This window comes from Melanostigma gelatinosum (assembly GCF_949748355.1).
Source record: "Melanostigma gelatinosum genome assembly, chromosome: 7".
NCBI lineage: Eukaryota > Metazoa > Chordata > Actinopteri > Perciformes > Zoarcidae > Melanostigma > Melanostigma gelatinosum.
Window position 1 is genome coordinate 25,463,202 of NC_136640.1, and position 22,197 is coordinate 25,485,398.

Sequence of the window (22,197 nt, forward strand, 5' to 3'; positions counted from 1 at the left end):
TGTTGATGTTTGAGTCCCTCAAAGTTGACTGCTCACAGCTAGTGCACCACCTCTTTTTGTGTTACCTTACAAGTTCCAACATTTTCTTCATACACCAGACTGTGGCATACTTGCTAGGTGGTTTCGCTGTCACCACATTTTTCCTGATCAGATTTTTCCGATGTGTCCTTTTTTAGCACAATCTGGTATGAGCTGCAGGTCGGAGACTGGCCAATGACCAACCTGCCTGCGGAGACTAAAATCTGGCTAGTGGGCAGCAATGTGGGCATTAAGAAGGTGCTGGCAGAAGCCAACCTGGGCAAGGAGGTGACGGTGAGTCTGTCACATAGAAGGTAGAAGGACAATCCTAATTTGATCAGAGGACAGCGGTCTGTGTGGAGCTGAGATGGGACCAGCAGGAGTGTGAGAGGCAGACACACTCGTCTGTTAGCATTAATGTCTGCGTAATAAAACAACGATACCACATTAGACAGGAACCCTTTTAGTGAAATGAAAACAACAGCAATCCTCCTTCCATGTCAACAGGAGATCCTGTCCGCCTGCTGGTCCTCTGAAGCCGATAACAGGCCCACCTTCACCCCGCTGGCAGGCATGCTGGAGAGGCTGCCCAAACTCAACCGCAGGCTGTCTCACCCCGGACACTTCTGGAAGACAACTGAGTAGGTACCATAGAGCGTGACCCAGGGTGGAGCAGCCGACAACATCATTTACACCAGCATTCAAGAAGGGAGTCTTCACCATTTCATTTAGTCATCGTCGTCATCATCATTTTAATATCATGTCAGCAGAAATGAGATGCAACACACCATCAACCAACTGGAAAATGTTGTAAATCAGATTTTGTAAAGAAATGTGAACATGTTGAAGCTGTCCTGCTGAGTATCAACTCATATAAAGGACCTTTTGTAACGTGACTGCTCTGTTGTGTTTTGAGGAAAGTTCGACATGTTGCTGTGCCTACTTAATGATGTTTGTCAGTATTCCGTCTCTTCACCTCTCCTTCTTTCTCCTGTCTCTGTGCTTTCCTCTCCTCCGGGTGCTGACTGAGCCCCTGATCCACCTCTGCCTGTTCCTGTTGTGTCTGATCTCCACGCTCTCCCTTCCACCCCACATTGTCCTCTCTGTCCGTGCCTCTGATGCCCTGTCTCTTTATCTTCTCCCTTGTTTTCCACACTCCCTATTTCTGGTAAAGGCTATGGGATCATCATCATCACTGCCTGAGAGATCTCTGCCATCAGCGTCTGCATGCACACTGTCCATCCAATGTAGGATCCTGTTAAGCGCTAAGACAAGCAAGGGGTCATGTGACAGGAATAGAGGCGAGACATCCGTAGGCTACTTCTCTGTTCTCTTTCTACCAACTCGAATGACACTTTTTATGATCTGAAAATCACATTAGCTGCTGTTGAAACAACATATTTGTCTTTGTCTCTACTTTGTTTTTACATTTCAAGCTTTTTGTATGTGTGCAAACTGGTTTCTCCTACGTTCAAACTGCTTTCCATAAATGACAATCTGTATATCTATCTGCATGTGAGTGGACACTGAGTCATCCTCTGTGCAGGAAGGCTGCTGCTTTCAGCTTTCATGGAAACTAGTTCCTATGAAAGCTGTTGACTTGGAGGTGTGTGGATGATCCAGAGTGACCACGATACTTTTGCTATGAATTCAAATTGCTTTTCAATTTTTAGCCACACTAAACACACACGCACGCCCCAGGAATGGCAGTGTTGTGTGGTCGTTCAGTCCACTGTGATCCATACTGAAATATCTCGGCAACAACCATATCATTTATGGCTCACAGATGATGAATTGTATAACTTTGATGATTGTTTGACTTTTCATCAAGTCAAAAGCCATTTTTTCCAGTACTTTGCTTTATGACCAAACACCTGCAAAACCAATGATGTTCCCATCAGCAAATGTTAGCATGCTAACACACTGAACTAAGATGGCGAATATGCAACATACTGGCTGAACAATAGCGCGCTGTGAGCATGTAGCATCGTAACATTAGCATTTAGTAAAAGCACCACTCGGGACGGCCTCACAGAGCTTCCAGCATGGCGTCCACTTGGTTTGTACACTGTAGTGTTCAATGTTGTGAGCATCACAAAAGAATTGGCCAGTTACATCCATGGTATCGTGGTAAATCTATGAGACTGAGGTCTCCAAACCTGGACCAGTAAAAAGCAATATCTGCATTTCCTTTGCATGAAGCAGCCCTTTAGATGCAGACAGTGATGATGAGCTGGACCTAAAGGACTGTAGGTTCAGCCCAGTCCCCAGGGAGACATTGGGACATTGTCTGCAAACCACAGATACGTTGAATGTGGACGTTTTGTGCATTTGATAAGAGCACGTGAGGTAAACATCTTTAATGGATCAAATAGCAAACCGATGAGAGATAACTGCCACACTGAGATTTCATGAGAGATATTTGTTCAGTTTCACTTTGGATAACAATAACGTGAGGATAATACGAGAAATAATACAACGAAACTTCTATTGTGTGTGTGTGTGTGTGTGTGCGTGGGGGGGGGGGTTGTTCTCGGGCAGGAGTACAATGTTGGGCTTCACCAGCATGAACATGATCTCATGTATATAGAGTGCTGGGTTGTATTTAATATACAGGGTTTTTAAGTTGAGATCATTTGAATTGGTACTTTAGTCCCATTGATGTATAGATAAATGTGTAAACTGTGGTTGTGTTTTTTTTGTTCTTTTTTACGGTTGAGGTCTAATTAGCGGAGTATTTTTGTACAGCCTGTGTTGATACTTTGTGCCTCTGGTCTGAACAATTGAAGATATTAAAGCTGATCTCCAGAGAGTCTGTGTGCTTGTTTTCTTACAGAATCAATGACTTGATGATGCAACCTAAATGTGCACTGCTATAGATAAGGTCTTACAAACGTCAAACCCTTCTCTTTTACTGGTGAATGTACAACACACCATCCACGACATATCTGCAGTCATGTTGCTGTTATCTGTGACCTCAAGGGTTTGCTTTCTAATTACTTCCTTTAAAGTTGTAACTGTTGCTCTTATCATCCAAAAGTTTTGAACACTTAAGCCCTTTTATTAAATTCACGACAGAGTTAACAGGAAGCATAGACGTCACTTTGGTTGTGACCAAAGTCCATACTGAAGTAGATCATCTCTCACAGTCTCTTCACTTCCTGTTTCTCCCATGCTAACTTTGTACAAACTGACTTCAGACTTCAGGTCAATATCTCGCCTACAGTGTGAGTGTAAAATAGCTTCAAACATCACATACATGCACTGTGGCTTCTTCACACACAAATCAAACTCTTTTCTTGACAGGAGGTAGGAGGGCTTCCGTCGTGGCAATTTTGCAATCCCACTCTGACGACGAGTACAAGACAACAGTCTCTTCCAGTATTGTCACTCTTTTAATGCTCAGAGCATTAGAGGTACACAGGACAAGCGTTAGGTGCAGATGTGCCTCGGCTTGGTGTCCTCTGGTTGCTTCTTTTCGTGAGGAACTTGCATGTCTTTGTTGAAAAGGGTTGATCTGCCTTCTGATCCTCTTCTGATGACATCCAGGTGGGGAAAAGAATCCTTAGTTTAGGTAAGCCGATACAATGTAAGGAAAAGCAGTACGGTAGTTATGGAAAGACACACATATAGCATTATGACTTCCACCTACCTCTAAATCACATGTATAGGCTACTTACCCTTCAGTAAAGGCTCTCACAGCTTCTTCCACCACTGACGTTTGGGATTCAGCACTATGGGACATACAAGTTATACAAGGCATGCAAACACATTAGCATGGTCCTTTCAAATATTGAAATGCATCTGTGGACTGCTGGGACTGGCAGCTGTTTGAGTTAAACAAGAAGCAGCGTACGGAAAAACTGAGAGTGATCTTTTCCCCAAATAAAACAATTGTTTGCTGACTGAGGATCAGCTGATGTTTGGATATATAGAAGAATAATACAGAGACACAGTCATGGCTCGAACATCTGTTTCTGTGCATCACTGCTTCCTTCCTCTGCTCTGTCGGCTGGTGATTCGAGGGCCGTTTGAACAACGCCCACTGTAGAGAATCGAAACCTATCTGTGGGACAAAGGCATAAGTTGTAAGAATCTCCCATTTTGCGTCAGATTTCCCAGCACGCTCCCTGCAGCTCAGCAAACCTGCGCAACTCTATTTCGGACAATGGCTTTTAATCAGCAGACACCTTTTTATAACCCAGTAAGTGATTCACACTTTATTTTCCTGAGAAACGCTGTGATGATGAGTGAAGGCTGGTGCTGCTCGTACCTCAGATCCGTCATGGTAGCGGTCTACCGATCGGCAGTTCAACGCAGGACTAGAAAGACCTGCACGAGCCTGCGCATCAACAACATCGGTTCTTACATTCTATACATAATTCATAATATATACACAATTTAACGAATTCAACTTCATATTGCGTCTGTACTCGTTTACAACATTGTATTGGCCATATTTCCATAATGCGAGTTGGCTGCTTCCTCTGTCTGCATTCAGCTGGAACGGACCTTCTGTTCCGCGCGGTCACAGAAGGAAACATGCTCAGCTTTCTGTTGCGTTCACGTGAAATCAGACAATCAAACTAGACGCTCAAATGAGGTGAGGCCGGTAGAGAACAGTCTGACCCTTGCTTCCCGCCATCCGACCATCGGGTGTTAACTCAAACCGGAGAAAGTTTTTTAAGTTTGCAACAGAATATGAAGAGAAAACTGCATTTTAAAGTTACACGCAGCACTAGAATGATGGCATAAAATAGTGGTCACGAACTGTTTGTATTTGATGTATTTTATTCCCTCAACATAGCGGACACAATTCACCATTATGGCTTCAGTGTCGTGAGAATGGCAGAACGTGATCTGTAGATCAAACACCAAATGAATATCATACTTTATTGGTCCCGAGACCTACTGGAGCTACTCCTACTGGAGCAGCCAGCGGTGTGTTTATTAGACACACGATCGCAAAGTGTTACACATGAATAAATCCGCACGTTATCAACCATTCAATGAAGATCATTCATTATTTATCAGGAACTTACATCGCTACATAAAACAAAAATAGTTTATCTCACTGATAAGAGGAAATGAGGAAATGAAAAGCATGTGAACTGTAAAAGCTGAAAAGCGTTTATTCGCTCTCATTTTACACCAGGGGTCTCAAACTCATCTTCACTCTGGGCCACATCAGCATCACGGTCGCCTCAAAGGGCCGGTTGTAAATGTAAGACTGTGTAAATGTAACTACTCCTAACATATTGGGAAATAACTGTCTCTGCATTTGATTGTTGTTTATTCAAGTGTAAAAATATTGTACATGCAGTTATATCAATGTAAACACATTTCTGTCATTATAACTTAAATCCTTTTCATTTAGGGTTAAGAAACCCACATGACTCTATCAAAGATCAAACTATTAAAGAAAATATCAAAGACAAATATCAAACACAAGTTACTACAATAACTTTGTTCAAAGCTTAAAATCCTTTCAAGGGTGCGTTTACACAATCCCACGTGAAGTATTTCATGTGTTGTAAAGCCACGTTTAAAGTACTCTTCAATGTACTCACAATACATTTATATGTCAAATGTACAGTAACCAGCCAAAGAGCTGCTTCTATGTTTAAGTATCTCATCATTATGACTTTCTATCTCATAACTTCGACTTTCTATCTCATAATTTCGACTATGGGGATATTTTTATTATCATGTCTAACTTTAAATAATTATTAATTTTTTTTAATTCATTTTTTAATCTGACGGATTCGCGGGCCACAAAATGACGTCATAAAATGGGCCATAAAATGACGTGGCCCGGATCCGACCCGCGGGCCGTATGTTTGACACCCCTGTTTCAGAGTATTTAACGTGTGTATATATTTTCAATACACGAAGTTGATTTATCAAACGTTCATCTCTTGTAAATGTCTGGTTAACAGATACAGGATAATGTAAGGTGATGCAGAGATGGCAGTGAAAATGGTCAGGAGCATTCATTGATGCACAAATTCCCTCTTCTCACAATGTAGCCTACAGATCTATTGTGAATTGGATCCCCATAAAAAAACTGGGGAAACAAACTAATCTGGGAAGTGCAAATAAAAACACATATCGCATTACCGCCTTAACTTTGGCAAAATGAATTGCCACAGGAGCCAAACAGGAGAATCATGAAACCAATAAAGATTCAAGGAATCCTGTATAAAGTATAAAGGTGATCAAAACACATAATAATAAAACAAAATGCACAGATGTGCAAAATCTTAAGTCACTTTGAAGAACTTTTAACGATTGTGGGAAAAAATAGAATGGCAGCCTAAATACAGGCTTTAGGACGCGGTAATGGCCGTGAGACGGATCTAATGTGAGAGAAGTGTGAAAAACACATCTGATACACATGCAGTCCAGACAGAGGGTTCGACAAATGTGAGCATTCAGTCAAACATTACATCCGTGGTCGTCGCAGACACTCCTGGTGGAGATAGAGCACCTCTCTGTTTTAAATGAAAGTCTGCGTTTGTATGTGCTCCTAAACAAGAACATAGGTCATTGAATTTAGGCTCAGCTACAGTAAGAAGCAACCCAATCTACCATTTAAAGTACAGTGATGGACTAAAACACACAAGCTGGATTTAGTTTCTCCAACAGTCAATTTCATTCATATAGCCCAATATCACAAGTCACAAATGCGCCTTAAGGGTGTTTCTGCAGCAATAAGAAGTATACTAGCAGTTTGAGTGAGACGCAGCTGTTGACCTGTTGTCCTGTCCTTGTAGAGAATCCCCTTCACTGGATCGATCCATGGGGGTCTGCAGGAGGGGAAGTCCATCAGCATCAGTGGACGAGTCCTGCCTGGAGCCGATAGGTCAGACCGCTCTTTTCATCCCTGGATCTCTCTGCTGTTAACCTTTGATAAAAGTGCTGATATTGACAGAACTGCATTTCATTCTGTCTTAGTTTTAGATGTGTATTTGTCATTAGGACACATTATGCTGAATGAATTCCATTCATCTGTGCCTCGCCTCAATTGAGGCTTCTTTTGTTTATTGTTTTGCCTTTGGTATTTGTTTTCTTTCCTTGTGATTTTATGACGGATGTATGTTAAGACATGGTAAAGGTTCCCCGTTGAACACTGAAACACAGGGTGTGTATCTTTGAGGCATAATAAACAAGTGGTACATTAGAAAAGCTGGTGACAACCTAAACTCATTAGCTCACGTGTGCTGGAGCTTTTGAATGTCATGGTCTTCATCAGCTCATGGTGTTTGCTCAGTTGCACATATTTTTTGCACATACGTGTGCTTTCATGGGATCTACTCTTTAACACATTGCTCCAGATTGCCATTAGTGGTCAAAACCTCCACAAGGTACATTTAGATTGTTTATTATTTGGGCAGCTCACAACGTAAAAAATAAAATAAATGGAAGCCATATTTATACACAATTATAAAAATATAAAAAAATGGCAGTTTGTTGTAGACCATGAAATGATGACTTTGATTTTTCTCCAGGTTCCATGTGAATCTACAGTGTGGTTCCAGGACCAATGCGGACATTGCGCTCCACATTAACCCCCGGTATGACAGCCACCCTGGTTATGTGGTCATCAACACCTTACAGAATGACAGCTGGGGCACTGAAGAGAGGAAGCATAACTCACCGTTTCCTGCTGGCTCTACCTTCAGCCTCAGCATCACTGTCTCCCGTGATTCCTACCAGGTCTGACCATCTGAAAATTAGCTACTTCGCTTGGTACACAATTCTAGAAGTTGAATCCAGGAAGATCCTCTTTCACAACATTTACAAATCCTATGTCTCTTTGGTGATTGTAAAACAAGTCATTTTGAAGAACACAAATGACAGTTTGTACAGAGCTTATCATGCAAAGAATAATTAAAACACAGTCACCTCTTAAGTTTGACCTCGCTCAACCTGAGAGTTTTACAATGAGCCATGATTTTGGCCAATCAGAGAATTGGAGTGGTTATTTGGGATTGCTCAGAGGATTAGGAAAGTGGGGAGGAAGTCAGAAGATGGTAGATTGATGTAGTACAAAAATAGATTTGAACACAGTTAAAACACAGTTGTTGGGTTTTTAAAAGAAAGATATTATTTACATTTTCACAAATTAAATTCCATATTTTTTCTCCAGCTGAACATCAATGGCTGCCACTTCATGGAGTACAGACACCGTATCCCATTTCACCAGGTGGACACCATCGCAGTAGGTGGGAAAGTCGAAATTTCCTCCATTGCCTTCCAGAACTCTATGGTGAGGATGCTACCAGAAATAATTATGGCATTCATTGTGTTTTCATGTACTTTATGAATATGCTCTAGTTGCAAAAAATACCAAACCTAATACATGATTCAACATAGTAAGTGAACAGTTTTATGGAAGGATGATTAAAGTGTTTTCCTTCTGTGTTATGTTTCAGCCGGCATTTCCCGCTCAGCCTGTATTCGCTTCACACGTTGCCTTTCCCACCAATGCTGCCTTCCCTTCTTTCCCGGCGGTTCCACCGCAGCATGGATTCCCCTCACACCATGGATACCCGTCCCAGCCTGGATTCCCGTCCCAGCCTGGATTCCCGTCCCAGCCTGGATTCCCCTCACAGCCTGGATTTCCTCCTGCAATGCCTGTGAGTATCAGGCAGAGTGGAGTACAGTTCTACAGGGATTTTACAGAGCTGCTCTGGGGCAGCACAAAGGGTCAGTTTGCACAAATTGCTAGAAAAAGAAACATATGTTCCACTTAATTCGAAGTCATAGAGAGGGGGGAGACGTAATGATGCTTAAATATGGGGATAACAGCACACATTCAGGCGGTCTTCAGTCTCTCCTGAAGGCATTCGTAGCGTTGCACTCAGTAGTTTACATGAAAAGTGACAGAAATAGAATACAAAAGAGAGCTATAGAGATTTAAACCCTGGCACCACCCGGCTCATCACCACACAGCAGACCAAGCATAGTGTGAAGTGGGTGTAAATCTGGGAATGCCGGTTTGAGAAAGTTGCAATAATTGTCAGACAGTCCCCCCAATCCAACGTTGGAAAGGTGAGGAGAGGAACTTTCTGAAGCTATTTGACTGTTCGACCATCAGCGTATTGGTAGTTTAACCCCCCCCCCCCCCTCATAAGAAGGATGCCTTACAACAAACTAGGCAGCGAGTTCATTCAAGAATAAACTTATATTATACAGTACATTATCACATTCTGGAGAGGGAGTTAGCAGATTGTGGTTCACCAGGTTGCATTCATGCAGAAGCAAACTCAGAAGCATTAGACAATGGTTTGAGGTGAACATGATTTTCAGAAATACCATAGGTTGGGGTGAGTATCGACCACAACAGGTAAGCTCGAAGAAACAGAGAAGGATCGAGGGCCCATGAAGACAAGCACATCTGCGTCAATAGTTGATGATTGAAACAAACTGAGAAACAGGAAACTACATTGGGCGTAACACTTCCTGTTCTGTAGCAGGTCGTGGATAACGAAAGCAACTGCTGCTGCACTGCTCTCTACAGACTTAAACTTTGAAGCGTGGTGCTTCCTGGCAGCACCCTGTTCAAATCTGCTGCAGTTGTATCATCTTTGATTTACATTTTTACTATACTCTTCATTAATTTAACGAGTGTAAAACAACAATGGATATTTGTAGAATTCATTTTCCCATTCCGTCTTTATACAGGCTGTTCCATATAGGAGCCCCATCAGTGGTGGACTTAAACCTGGCCGGACCATCACTATCCAGGGGAATGTTCTCCCCAATGCCACAAGGTCTGACTCCCTTATTCATGGTTAGATTTCACTTTGAAAAAAAACATTGTACAATTGAAACAACATCACACTACAACGTATGACTGAGTACGAACGAGTGGTCAAGAAAAAGAAGAATAAAGTCAAACCCAGTTGCTGGCTAAAGATTCTGAATCTGTGCCAAGACTCTACGTCTGTGCCTAGACTGTACCGTGACTCTATATCTGTGTCTAGACCCTACGTCTGTGTCTAGACTGTACCGAGACTCTATATCTGTGTCTAGACCCTACGTCTGTGTCTAGACTGTACCGAGACTCGATATCTGTGTCTAGACCCTACGTCTGTGTCTAGACCCTACGTCTGTGTCTAGACCCTACGTCTGTGTCTAGACCCTACGTCTCTGTCTAGACCCTACGTCTGTGTCAGACCCTACGTCTGTGTCTAGACCCTACGTCTGTGTCTAGACCCTACGTCTGTGTCTAGACTGTACCGAGACTCTATATCTGTGTCTAGACCCTACGTCTGTGTCAGACCCTACGTCTGTGTCTAGACCCTACGTCTGTGTCTAGACCCTACGTCTGTGTCTAGACCCTACGTCTGTGTCTAGACCCTACGTCTGTGTCTAGACCCTACGTCTGTGTCTAGACCCTACGTCTGTGCCTAGACCCTACGTCTGTGTCTAGACCCTACGTCTGTGTCTAGACCCTACGTCTGTGTCTAGACCCTACGTCTGTGTCAGACCCTACGTCTGTGTCTAGACCCTACGTCTGTGTCTAGACCCTACGTCTGTGTCAGACCCTACGTCTGTGTCTAGACCCTACGTCTGTGTCAGACCCTACGTCTGTGTCTAGACCCTACGTCTGTGTCAGACCCTACGTCTGTGTCTAGACCCTACGTCTGTGTCTAGACCCTACGTCTGTGTCAGACCCTACGTCTGTGTCTAGACCCTACGTCTGTGTCAGACCCTACGTCTGTGTCTAGACCCTACGTCTGTGTCAGACCCTACGTCTGTGTCTAGACCCTACGTCTGTGTCAGACCCTACGTCTGTGTCTAGACCCTACGTCTGTGTCTAGACCCTACGTCTGTGTCTAGACCCTACGTCTGTGTCTAGACCCTACGTCTGTGTCAGACCCTACGTCTGTGTCTAGACCCTACGTCTGTGTCAGACCCTACGTCTGTGTCTAGACCCTACGTCTGTGTCAGACCCTACGTCTGTGTCTAGACCCTACGTCTGTGTCTAGACCCTACGTCTGTGTCTAGACCCTACGTCTGTGTCTAGACCCTACGTCTGTGTCTAGACCCTACGTCTGTGTCAGACCCTACGTCTGTGTCTAGACCCTACGTCTGTGTCTAGACTGTACCGAGACTCTATATCTGTGTCTAGACCCTACGTCTGTGTCAGACCCTACGTCTGTGTCTAGACCCTACGTCTGTGTCTAGACCCTACGTCTGTGCCTAGACCCTACGTCTGTGTCAGACCCTACGTCTGTGTCTAGACCCTACGTCTGTGTCTAGACCCTACGTCTGTGTCAGACCCTACGTCTGTGTCTAGACCCTACGTCTGTGTCTAGACCCTACGTCTGTGTCTAGACCCTACGTCTGTGTCTAGACCCTACGTCTGTGTCAGACCCTACGTCTGTGTCTAGACCCTACGTCTGTGTCTAGACTGTACCGAGACTCTATATCTGTGTCTAGACCCTACATCTGTGTCAGACCCTACGTCTGTGTCTAGACCCTACGTCTGTGCCTAGACCCTACGTCTGTGTCTAGACCCTACGTCTGTGTCTAGACCCTACGTCTGTGTCTAGACCCTACGTCTGTGTCAGACCCTACGTCTGTGTCTAGACCCTACGTCTGTGTCTAGACCCTACGTCTGTGTCAGACCCTACATCTGTGTCTAGACCCTACGTCTGTGTCAGACCCTACGTCTGTGTCTAGACCCTACGTCTGTGTCTAGACCCTACGTCTGTGTCAGACCCTACGTCTGTGTCTAGACCCTACGTCTGTGTCTAGACCCTACGTCTGTGTCTAGACCCTACGTCTGTGTCTAGACCCTACGTCTGTGCCTAGACTCCACATATGTGCTTAGACTGTACCTAGACAGCAGTTCCCCTTTGAAGACTAAGAAAGCATTCATGCAGGAGGCCCAGTGTCATATATTACTCACTCTTTCCCGTTTCCTCTCAGATTCACTGTGAATCTGAGTCATCACTCTGGCACCGCTCTGCATTACAATCCACGTTTCAACGAGAACACTGTGGTTCGAAACACCAAACAGGGGGAGCAGTGGGGCGCCGAGGAGCGTGGCGGAGTGATGCCCTTCCACCGGGGAAAGCCTTTCACGGTACCACTGCGAATACTTCACTGATTGCACACACTGACCAGGTGGTAGAACACGCATGTAGCACAGTGGATTCCGAGAGCAGTTTGTATACATCATTGCATCTCCGTTACTTAAGCTAAGTGGACAGTTAAACTAGCTCTCCAAAGGTCGTTGTGCAGGGATACAGAGCTTTCCTTCACTTTGATGCACTCCACCATTCAGTATCGGAAATCATTTTCAGAGTTCACAATTCTGAGCACAAGTAGGACATCTGACTATGTTCATTTAGAAATCTGACCTTACTGTCATTAGTTCCTCTGGATGAATTCATTGTGATGCACAAAAAGAGGGAATCCTAGATAGTGACATGTGAGTTTGGGCTGGTCAGAGCATACAGTACAGGCATCATGTGATTGATTTATAAAACAGTTCCTACTCAAGACTTAAAAAAACATTGCCAAAAATGCCTTTTGAAGTGGATTCAAGTAGCAGGAAACAAGTCTCCGCCTCTCAGGTGCAACTGGAATAAGGACGCTTCAGGCCTTCGCCATACGTTTGTCACACAGGGGACATACACATGTCATATGTCTAGGGTTTTTATTGTGAAGGGTAAGGATGGTAAGAGTGGATCTGGGGGCTATTTCACAAAAGCACAATCTGTAGACCAGTAATGGTCCTGTGAACCGGGTCTTTGCAACTTGATCAGCTATTTCTAATCATCATCTAAACAACTGCAATAATATTCATCAAACCTCTAAAGGCAACATATACAATATAACCCCAAACTGAATAATAATAAGATAGTAATGCTCACAATGTTCAATGTTACAATAATAACAGTGCCAATAAGTACCTGTGGTATTTTAGACAAATGCATACATAAGAGCATGGAATAAGGAATAATGGTTGTGACTAAAGCACCAGTTGATGCCGTTCTTTGCGGTGCTAAAGTTGAAGCTAAATTAAATTTGTTCTGAAAAATATGTTGCTTCTGTGGAAGTACTGACGTCAAAAACAACAGTTCAGAAAAATATATATTGACATGTAAAGGCCTTCTTGTGTTTACAGGACAGACATTATGGAACAGATTCTCATAATTCTACCATCTTGCATGGAGACTACACCCTTTATAGTCCTGCCTATCAATACTCCAAGTTTCAGAAGGATAGATCACTTGCTGTTGTGGTCCACTTCCTCCCAGACTTGAGCCAGACATGTCTAACAGACACTATGTGTGGGACCTTGGTGACTTCTACAGTAGTATAAAAAGACACGGTGGCAAGGCTATTGCTTTAGTGTTATCAGAGAGGCTCTTCAAAGTATGTGATGGCAGAATGCCCTTGTTTTCTTCCAGCTGACTATCTGTTGTGAGAAGCACTCCTTCAGGATTGTGGCCAACGGGATGCAGGCGCACAACTATGTGCATCGTTTCACTCCCCTCAAACACATCAGCACCCTGGATATCGATGGAGACATCAGCCTGACCTCTGTGATGGTGTAGACATCCAGGACCTGTGGCGGTCTTGATAATCTTATACACAACATGCTTTCCCTGACAAAATACATTGCATTTATTAATGAATCCATGCCAATTCTGCATACCATATATTTTTCTCCTGTTTATCCATACTTCAAATAGTCGGTGGATTAGTCAGCAGCTTGATTTTTCAAAAGTAAAAGTCTCTCAAAAAGGAATAGTGCTGCAGATAACATTGCCTCTTAATTGTGTAATCATTCATGTTTTTTAAACATTGAAATTAAAGTATAGTGTGACAACATGTGTTATGGTGTGATTAATTCTGGTCTGACTGAACTTGATAAGATAAAAGGGAAGAAAATGAACAATTCAACTAGTGTAGATAACATGTTAAACAATCTATAAATCCCTCATGATGCACTATAACTACACTAGAAATTAATATATTTTCATTTATTTTTTTGATCTGTGATCTGTTGACCACAGCCTGTATTGGGCAAATCTACAGGGACACAGTGAAGAACATCCAACACAGGAAACGTTAGAACCCTGCTGGGAAGAGGAGAAGAGGGAACAGTGGCACAGAAAGCAACAGAATAGCAAAGCTCAATTAAACATCAGTCCAACGGTCCCGTTACAACAACAGCACGGAGGATACTTCCTCCGTGCTGTTGTTGGTTGTTGTTTGAGGATACTTCCTGATGCAACAGTAGACTTTCCGTTATTAAAAAAGAAGAACAAGGGTCGAGCGGATCAGTTCAATTGGCATACAATACAGACACATATCGACAGTTACACAGTTATATCCAGGTTTTTACAGATGCATCAAAGAATTTAGGAAACAAGGTAGGAGTGGCATTTATTGTCCCAGCATTTAATATTAAAATAGGGAAAATGATCACTGAGGGACCATCAGTGTACACAGAGGAAGTGCTGGCAATAATGTGAGCACTACAGTGGATAGAGGACGCAAGACCATTGAGGGCAATCATTTGTTCAGATTCAAGTTCGTCATTAGCAGCTTACAGAACAGCCATTCAGACAGTAGACCAGACATCCTTACCACAAACATTATACAGAATTCAAATGATGGGTCTGACAGTCATAGTCCTGTGGGTACCAGCACATATCGGGGTCATAGGAAATGAGATGGCAGATAAAGCTGCAAAAGAGGCCACAAAAAATAGTTATATTAATGTTGCAGTCAGCTTCAGTAAATCAGAAACAAAAAGTATCATTGAACAGGTTGAAGGAAAGGTGGCAGAAGCAATGGGAAGAAGACAGGAAAGTACGATGGTTTTACCGAGTTCAGAGGAAAGTGGGAGAAATGAGATGTGCAGGAAGGACCAGGAGAGGAAACGGTGATATCAGGCTTAGATTTGGACATACAGGCCTAAACGGTATGCTTAAAAAAAAGTTTCCTTTTGAATTTAATTTTGTAGTAGCCTAGACATCCTGATCCACACTCCAGACCAACTGGTGGCGGTAATGCACTAATTCATTGTTTGCCAACCGCCAATAAATCTCAAAGAAGAAGAAGAAGACCACCGCCTGTGAGAATGTGTGCAATGTAATGTTGTTTTGTCAGATTATCTATGAACTCTGTTGGGACAGTTTACCGTTATGTATAAACAAGACTCTGAGGCACAGCAGGGCTAGCTTACTGTGGTTATGGTAGCATGCTAACGTTTTACTCGCTGGAACTAAAGGGTTATGGGAATGTCTTTAGTTTTGCAGGTATTTTTTCATAAACCAAAGCATTGGACCAATTTTCCGCATTGCACTTTGTAGACGGTCCCTGCGCCCTCGTCTCACAGCCTGCCGCACCAATGCTCTTCGTCCAGCTCGTAGCTCGGAGGACGGCCCGTTTTGATTAAATTAAGGTTGTAGCTTGTTGTCTACCTCACTGCGGTCACAGAGAGGTATCGTTTGTATGTTAACAATGTTTTGCTAATTTTGCTTATTTATTGAACCGGGAAGTCCGAATCTTTGAATATCTTTCTAACATTACCTAAACAGATGCATGCTGGCGCTTCAGTCAGGCTGCAGCTACAACGCTTGTCCAGCAGGGGGAGCTGGTTGCCCACCTTTAGCTGTTGTACTGAACCTTCAGAGCAGCACTGGGAGCAGCCAGCTATGGTAACGTTAGCTAAAAGCCAATCTGCGGCTTCTGTCCCTTCTGTTCCAGCCGAGCTGCACCCAGTATTTGCTGTACTGGAGAACAGTGAGTATTTCTTCTGGAAATAAACATCTGTGATTCAAGTGAGGGGACGCGTTTTGTTTGAAGACAGTAGTGTTGATTCGGGCGGCCAGTCGGGCTGACTGGAGAATTGTCACAGGATCCCAATGTGTTGTTCCAGTTCAAAGCTGAGGGCAAATAACTGACGTTAACGTTCAGGCTGTGGCTGGAGCCAGTTCGGCTATTTAGCTAACAAGACTGCTCACTGAAAAGTTCAACAACAGCTTAATGTATTACTATTGGATTGTGTTTTGGGAGCTTTTTTTGTTTGAGGTGGAATAAAAAATATGTGTAATTAGGTAACGTTACCTCCACAAACGAAACGGTAGCTCAGCTAGCTAATGTAGCCGAAAAGCTACACCTATTTTAGCGCTGTCATGCTTTTTGTGCCCTTACTTCACATTGAATACGGAGTGGGGCTAGTGGATGTTGCTCTTTGTTCGTTGGTGTGTGAGCCAGCTGTTAGCATCGTTTGAACCTCAGCGGTCAAGTAGATAAAGAGAAGAGCGCTTAAAACAGGAGGCACTGTGGAGACCCTTAGCTTTTCTAATGTGGTTATTACAGACAGAACGTGACGCTAATGTTCATACCAGAGCTGTCCATTCACGGTGGCCCTGCCATCACTTAAAGACCAGAGAGTCACTCAAAATGAGCTTTAAAGAAACTTTTTGGTGTTCTGGCAGATTGGCTAGTTGATAACCCGCTGGGCACCACCATGTTCTTTATTTTGAGGCACTGAGTCGTATCGTTCATCTACCAGAGCACTGTGCTTTTAGTACGTTATGACCTCTGTGTTGAGTTTGCAGTGCTAAAGTTGAACTGTGACCCCTTCTAGCTGGGAGTACAGAGTGGCCCTACTAATAGAGAGCCATGCCCAACAGCCTGTGCCATAATTAGAGTAGGAGGATGTTTGTTTGGGATCCAGAGGAGTCTCTGTGTGTCACTCAGCAGCTAATGAGAACCAGGCTGTCTGCTTGTGGCAGGAAGAGTTCCTAAGTTTGGAGGGTAGGAGAGACCTGGTTAAAGATGAGGCCAGGATTGTGTTTTGGTCCAACCAAGCTCCTCCAATGGGCCTCTGTCATGATGCTGGAGGTCTTCAGTGATGGAGCTCACCGATGTCACTGGTTTTAAGTTATGAGTTATATATTTGAATATAAACAGGGAAGAAAGAGCCGATGGATGTCCTTTACATTGTTTTTTTTGACTGAAACAACATCCAAAATCCAAACATATTGTATAGAATTATTTAAAAAAGAAGAAAACCTGTGGAAATGCTCTCTTTTGAGATGCTGTAATAGAAAGTTTTCTTTTTTTGTTGCTTCATATCGGGTTGGGTTATAGAACGATTTATACTATGGGACAATATAAACTTGTCTACTGTTGGAGAATATGATGTTTATTTGATGCTCGTTATTCTTTGTTGTCTGAGTATATTAGGCCAGACTGTTGCAAACCAATGAGCAGAACTTCTTATGGTAATATTTGAGCTTTTTTGCATACATTTAAAGAAATGTGTCTATCTGCGAGATCTTTAGCTCACTAGATTAATCAAAAAATAATCTCATTATCTGATTATTTATATATATATATATTACTTAAGATATCATTACAGTCAAGAGAAAATAAATCCTTTTCAGCTGAGTGTATATTAAGTATTTTAGCATTGTTAATAATCAAAAAATGTGTAAAATCAATAATATGAAGGTGTATGATTATATTTGTCAGCTGTGTCCAGCTTCACATGAAAATCAGAGACATTCTCTTCCACTTCACTTTTAGTTTTTTGAAGTTTGACACAATGTGCCCTCCCTGTCTCTTTCCCCAGGGGATTCGTCCCTGGTGGTCACAACAAAAGCTCCTGTGAACTGGACCGCCGTCTGAAGGGATTATAGAGCTGTGGTGGACAGAAACTCAGTGTTGGTCATCATGTTTAACCTGATGAAAAAGGATAAGGAGAGGGATGGGAGTAGGAAGGAGAAGAAAGATAAAAAGGAGAGGATGTCTCCAGCGGAGCTGCGCAGCCTGGAAGAGATGAGCATGCGCCGTGGCTTCTTCAACCTGAAGAGGGAGGCCAAGCGTGAGTCCAAGACTAAACTGGAGATCTCCAACCCCATTCCCATCAAAGTGGCCAGCAGCAACGAGCTCACCCTCACTGATATTGAATCGGACGGCTTGAGCAACCGAAGCAGCATGGTTCTGGATGACCAGCTTAGCGCTGCCAGCTCCACCGATGACCTGAAGGGTGAGGGTGGAGGAGGACAGGATGGACATCGCAGCTCAGTACGTGATCGCGTGGCTCAATTTGGTTCAGTTGCCAAGACGAACTCCTCCCAGGTGGGTCAAATGATGAAACGCTTCTCCTTTTCCCAGAGGAGTAAAGAGGAGAGCCCATCAGAGGGCTCCACTCCTTCAGGCCAGAACTCTGCTGCCCCGTCCCCGCAAGTGGAGAGCAAAGTCTTCAACATGCTCCGCAAGCACAGCCTGAAGCAGCAGCCTGAAGTAGCACCAGCCACCAAACAAGTCTGCATCCCTGAAGTGGTGGACAAGACCTTCCCCGCACAACTGCAGCTACCGGCTGTTGTCGCACCGACTGTCCCAGAAATACGCGAGCTGGAGCTCCAACGCCGCAACACCGGGGACTTTGGATTCTCTTTGCGTCGCACCACTATGCTGGACCGCAGTCCTGATGGAGGAGTGTACAGGCGGGTGGTCCACTTTGCCGAGCCCGGTGCCGGCACCAAGGACCTGGCGCTGGGGCTGGTGCCGGGCGACAGGCTGGTGGAGATTAACGGGCGGAATGTGGAGAACAAGAGCCGTGACGAGATCGTGGAGATGATCCGTCAGTCAGGAGACACGGTGAGGCTGAAGGTGCAGCCCATCCTGGAGCTGAGCGAGCTGAGCCGCCGCTGGCTGAGGAACACCGAGGGGCTGCGCAGGGAGGCCAGACATGTAAGCAGCTCGTCCACTTTCTATGTTCCAACAGATAAAGGCCTCTGCTGCCCTCTATTTCGATGTCTTACAATCTAAGATCTTTCAATGTTTTCTCCCGGTTTTTCAAGTGTCTAGTTTCAGAAACGTTTTTCCACAGGCTGATTAGCTGCAGCAGAAACGCAGCAATGTGCCTGATTCTCAGGGAAGCAGTGTTTGGCCTCTGGCTTATTGACGAGCTGTTTGTGAGACGTCCTATCTCGGTGTCTGATCACGATGTGGGAGGATGACGGTAAAGTCAAGGTGTCCTGCGAAATAGTTGTGCCTTGTATTCTGAAAGAATACCCTGGTCGTATGACTGCTTTGGCTTTATAAAAACACTTGTTAAAATTGTGCTTTTCTCGCTGACATGATGCATTTTGTGACATTACTGTAATTTCTTGAATTATTTATTTTCAAGAATAACATTTTACCCTTGGAAGTCCATCTGAAATACGATTGCATTTGCTACAGCGTACACATATTCTCTGTACATCACGTGTCCTTTATAGATTTGAGTTTCATGATTGCACCCACTAGTTTTGCCAAATCTTGATGGAATACCGTTAGCCCCACCTGTACGTAGATGGAGACCTTATTTTGATACAGCCAATCAAATCAGTGTTGTGTCACAGGCAGAGCAGACGGTCACACTGAACCAGACGGCTGCTGCTACTCTACACAAGAGACACAGACTCCGAGCAACGAGCACATTGTCCTTCCTGCTGAAGTCTCCGTCTTATCTCACTGACTTACACACATGAACACAAGTCTTGTCCTGCACTGTAGCTTGCTAATCTCAGTTTGCAGGCTAGAACTCCTCAGTACCACTACCATCAACACGCTGTCTGCCTTTGATATGAACACTATAGTACGTTTCTTTACTTGGCCTCTCGGCCCCTTTGGTGGAACACCGGCACTCTGGCAGCCTGTCAATCAAACCGAGATCAGTTTTACCAAAAAGATGACTAGATGTGATTTTTAGCTGGATTTTAAGGTATAGACAAATTGATTGGCTCCTCATGTTGATGTCTGAGCTGACTGTGGCTGTCTAACCACAACAGAAACAATAATGAAACAGAGTCTTTCAACAGCGTCGCAACTCCTCCAAACATACAATAATGCGTTCATTTTTCCTTTGCCCTGTGTCAGAAATGCTTCTCAACAGGCAGAAAGTAGAGCACTGTGATATCCCAGATGCTCAGGGTGATTGTGTTCTGATTCTGTGCTTGTACTGGATGTACTTCTTCTTACAGTAATTGTATGCTGTTTCTCAGACATATCTAAGTGTCTGATCAGGATGTGTGAGAGTCCAGGTTTCCCTGCAAACATTAGCAATGCCTTTTATTTTCTTTCTTTTTTTATTGGTTACAAGAGTCACATTTTGAAGCTCATTTCAGCACAGGGTTCCCACCCGTCCTGTAAAACATTTGACCAGTTGTCAATGAAAACACATGGAAAGTCTTGTGATATAACCCTTTAGCTGAGAATGAACTACCAGGCTCTCAATCAGAGCTCCATAGAAAGGATGACATTGCCATCCGAAAGATCCGAGTCTGTTCTGGATCACATTAACGCTCCAAAGGCAGCTGGTGGACCAGCCTACTCTCAGCTATGTAGTGGACACTCTGTGAACACACTTCCATGTTACGTCACATGGGAGCCCATGCAGGTTGGATGACATTACATAACGCTGCTTTCTTCCCAACTTGTTTTAAACGACTTGGAACGATGTTAAATTAGTCAGCATGTTTGGTTCAGTTGCTAAAGTTGACTTGCTCGCTAGCTTGTTTTGCCAGCAAATGTTGATAATAAATATGAATAAAGGATCAAAGCAATCAATAGGAGCCCACAACCCCATTTAATGCTGGCTAACAGTACTTTTTTATTTTACTAGCATTGTCTCTTCAAACACAATGCTGCACTGGTGCGCTAAAGTGGACCATACGTGACATGACATGTTTGACTGTTTTTTTTAATAATTTTATAAATGAGATGAATTAGTGTATGGGGTGATCTCTGTCCTTCATGCGAGCTACAGATCACAGTGTAAAAGGGAACCTCCACATCACCTGACAATGAAATGAAAGAACCGCAGTGTTCCTGTGAAGCCGGTAGCTCTTTATTAAAGGGTAACTGCACACTGAAACATGTTTTTTAGGCTGTAAACTAAAAGCTGTGACTATACTTTGATTTACTACATCAATACAGGTGTTAATATTGAGAGTACTTACCAAATATATAAAAATCAGCATTTCATGATTGTAAATGGCTCTACTGTTTTATATCAGCCCAAACCGTTTGGGACTAGTCTGTCATGAAATAAATGAGTCAGACCAGCCTAATTATCATTTTCAAGTGTAAGCGATTGGAAATGATGAGTGAATAAAATGCAAAAAATAGTAAATCAGTATGAGATTGTCATCCTCTGTACCCATAGACTGTACATGAAAAATGGATGGAGTCATGGTGACGTCACCCATTGGTTTGTGGACTGCTGTTTGGAAGCCTCAGGTTCGGTGATTTGGCCGTCACCATCTTGGATTACGGCCGTGGCCATCTTGGCTTTCTGCAACCAGTGAACGAAAGTGACCATATATGGCGCTGGTAGTGTCGGCCACCTCTCAAAGACAGTAGCCCCGCCCTAAAGCATCTGCTGCTTCATGGTCTGTGTGACTCTAAATGGACCATAATGTACTAAATGAACATCATGCTGTATTGAAGAAGTCTTGAAACTAGAGATTGAGACCATAAACTCATGTTTACAATGTTTACTGAGGGAATAAATCAAGAGAGAAGTAGTCATTTTCTCATAGACTTCTATACAATCAGAGGAGTTGCCCCCGGTGGACACTAGAGAGCATGCAGCTTTAAAACACTTCCACATTGGCTTCATTCGGCAAAACTGGAGGTTGCTGCCTGGCTGCAACCTGGGTTGTTGCTACAGCTGTTTCATGTAACCTGTTATCATATATTGTCATCTAATGTGCACAGAAAACTAGTAAATAAATCATAAAGAGAAGTGCTGAAATGATAAGTTGATTCATGAAAATGAAAGTGAGGATTCCTTTCCTTTAGCTTTCCTCTGCTTTATATCATTGTAGACCATCTTTGGGTTTTGGACTGCTGGTTGGACTAAACAAGTCATTTGTCACAGTGGCCTCTGGAAAACTGGAAATGTTTCAACCATGTCCTGATTGATCAATGGATTAAGGAACCTATCTTTTTGACGGTATTTTACCGGTCTTAAAGTCATGACCTTTGTTGCATTGACTGTAGCTTAGTATCCTCATCAGAGGGCTTTGTTTGTTTGCCTCCACTGGCTCTGGATCAAGGGTCCTTGTGACCATGTCGGACTGAAAGGGACTCTGGTCCCCCGTCTCACCACAATTGAATTCACCCGCTGTGTGGCGC

General features: G+C 43.6%; 3 protein-coding genes across 5 annotated transcripts in view; all 3 read left to right on the forward strand.

The window, feature by feature from the left end:
* LOC306779519 (kinase suppressor of Ras 1-like) overlaps window positions 1-2,830 on the forward strand; it is a 43,683-nt gene extending 40,853 nt beyond the window's left edge. For both annotated transcript variants that reach the window (XM_079271473.1, XM_079271472.1), the window contains exons 17-19: window positions 177-312; window positions 526-659; window positions 1,193-2,830. In XM_079271473.1, coding sequence (XP_079127599.1) covers window positions 177-312; window positions 526-659; window positions 1,193-1,280 — 358 coding nt within the window. In that variant the 3' untranslated portion in view covers window positions 1,281-2,830. The remainder of the gene's footprint in view (window positions 1-176; window positions 313-525; window positions 660-1,192) is intronic.
* A 1,229-nt stretch (window positions 2,831-4,059) lies between these two features.
* On the forward strand, window positions 4,060-13,880 carry LOC306780366 (galectin-9-like). The gene is made up of 8 exons (XM_079272721.1): window positions 4,060-4,222; window positions 6,795-6,883; window positions 7,530-7,737; window positions 8,171-8,290; window positions 8,457-8,660; window positions 9,709-9,797; window positions 11,965-12,121; window positions 13,455-13,880. Exons 1-8 carry the CDS (start codon window positions 4,187-4,189, stop codon window positions 13,599-13,601), a joined length of 1,050 nt encoding a protein of 349 aa, XP_079128847.1. The 5' UTR covers window positions 4,060-4,186; the 3' UTR covers window positions 13,602-13,880.
* A 3,818-nt stretch (window positions 13,881-17,698) lies between these two features.
* The window catches only part of myo18ab (myosin XVIIIA b), a 155,784-nt gene continuing 151,285 nt past the window's right edge, over window positions 17,699-22,197 (forward strand). For both annotated transcript variants that reach the window (XM_079272197.1, XM_079272199.1), the window contains exon 1: window positions 17,699-18,765. In XM_079272197.1, coding sequence (XP_079128323.1) covers window positions 17,743-18,765 — 1,023 coding nt within the window. In that variant the 5' untranslated portion in view covers window positions 17,699-17,742. The remainder of the gene's footprint in view (window positions 18,766-22,197) is intronic.

Coding starts and splice junctions, on each gene's coding strand:
- LOC306780366 (XM_079272721.1), top strand. CDS start 4,187: ATGGCTTTTAATCAGCAGACACCTTTTTATAACCCA. Junction 8,291..8,456: donor TTGCCTTCCAGAACTCTATG/GTGAGGATGCTA, acceptor GTTATGTTTCAG/CCGGCATTTCCCGCTCAGCC. Junction 9,798..11,964: donor GTTCTCCCCAATGCCACAAG/GTCTGACTCCCT, acceptor GTTTCCTCTCAG/ATTCACTGTGAATCTGAGTC.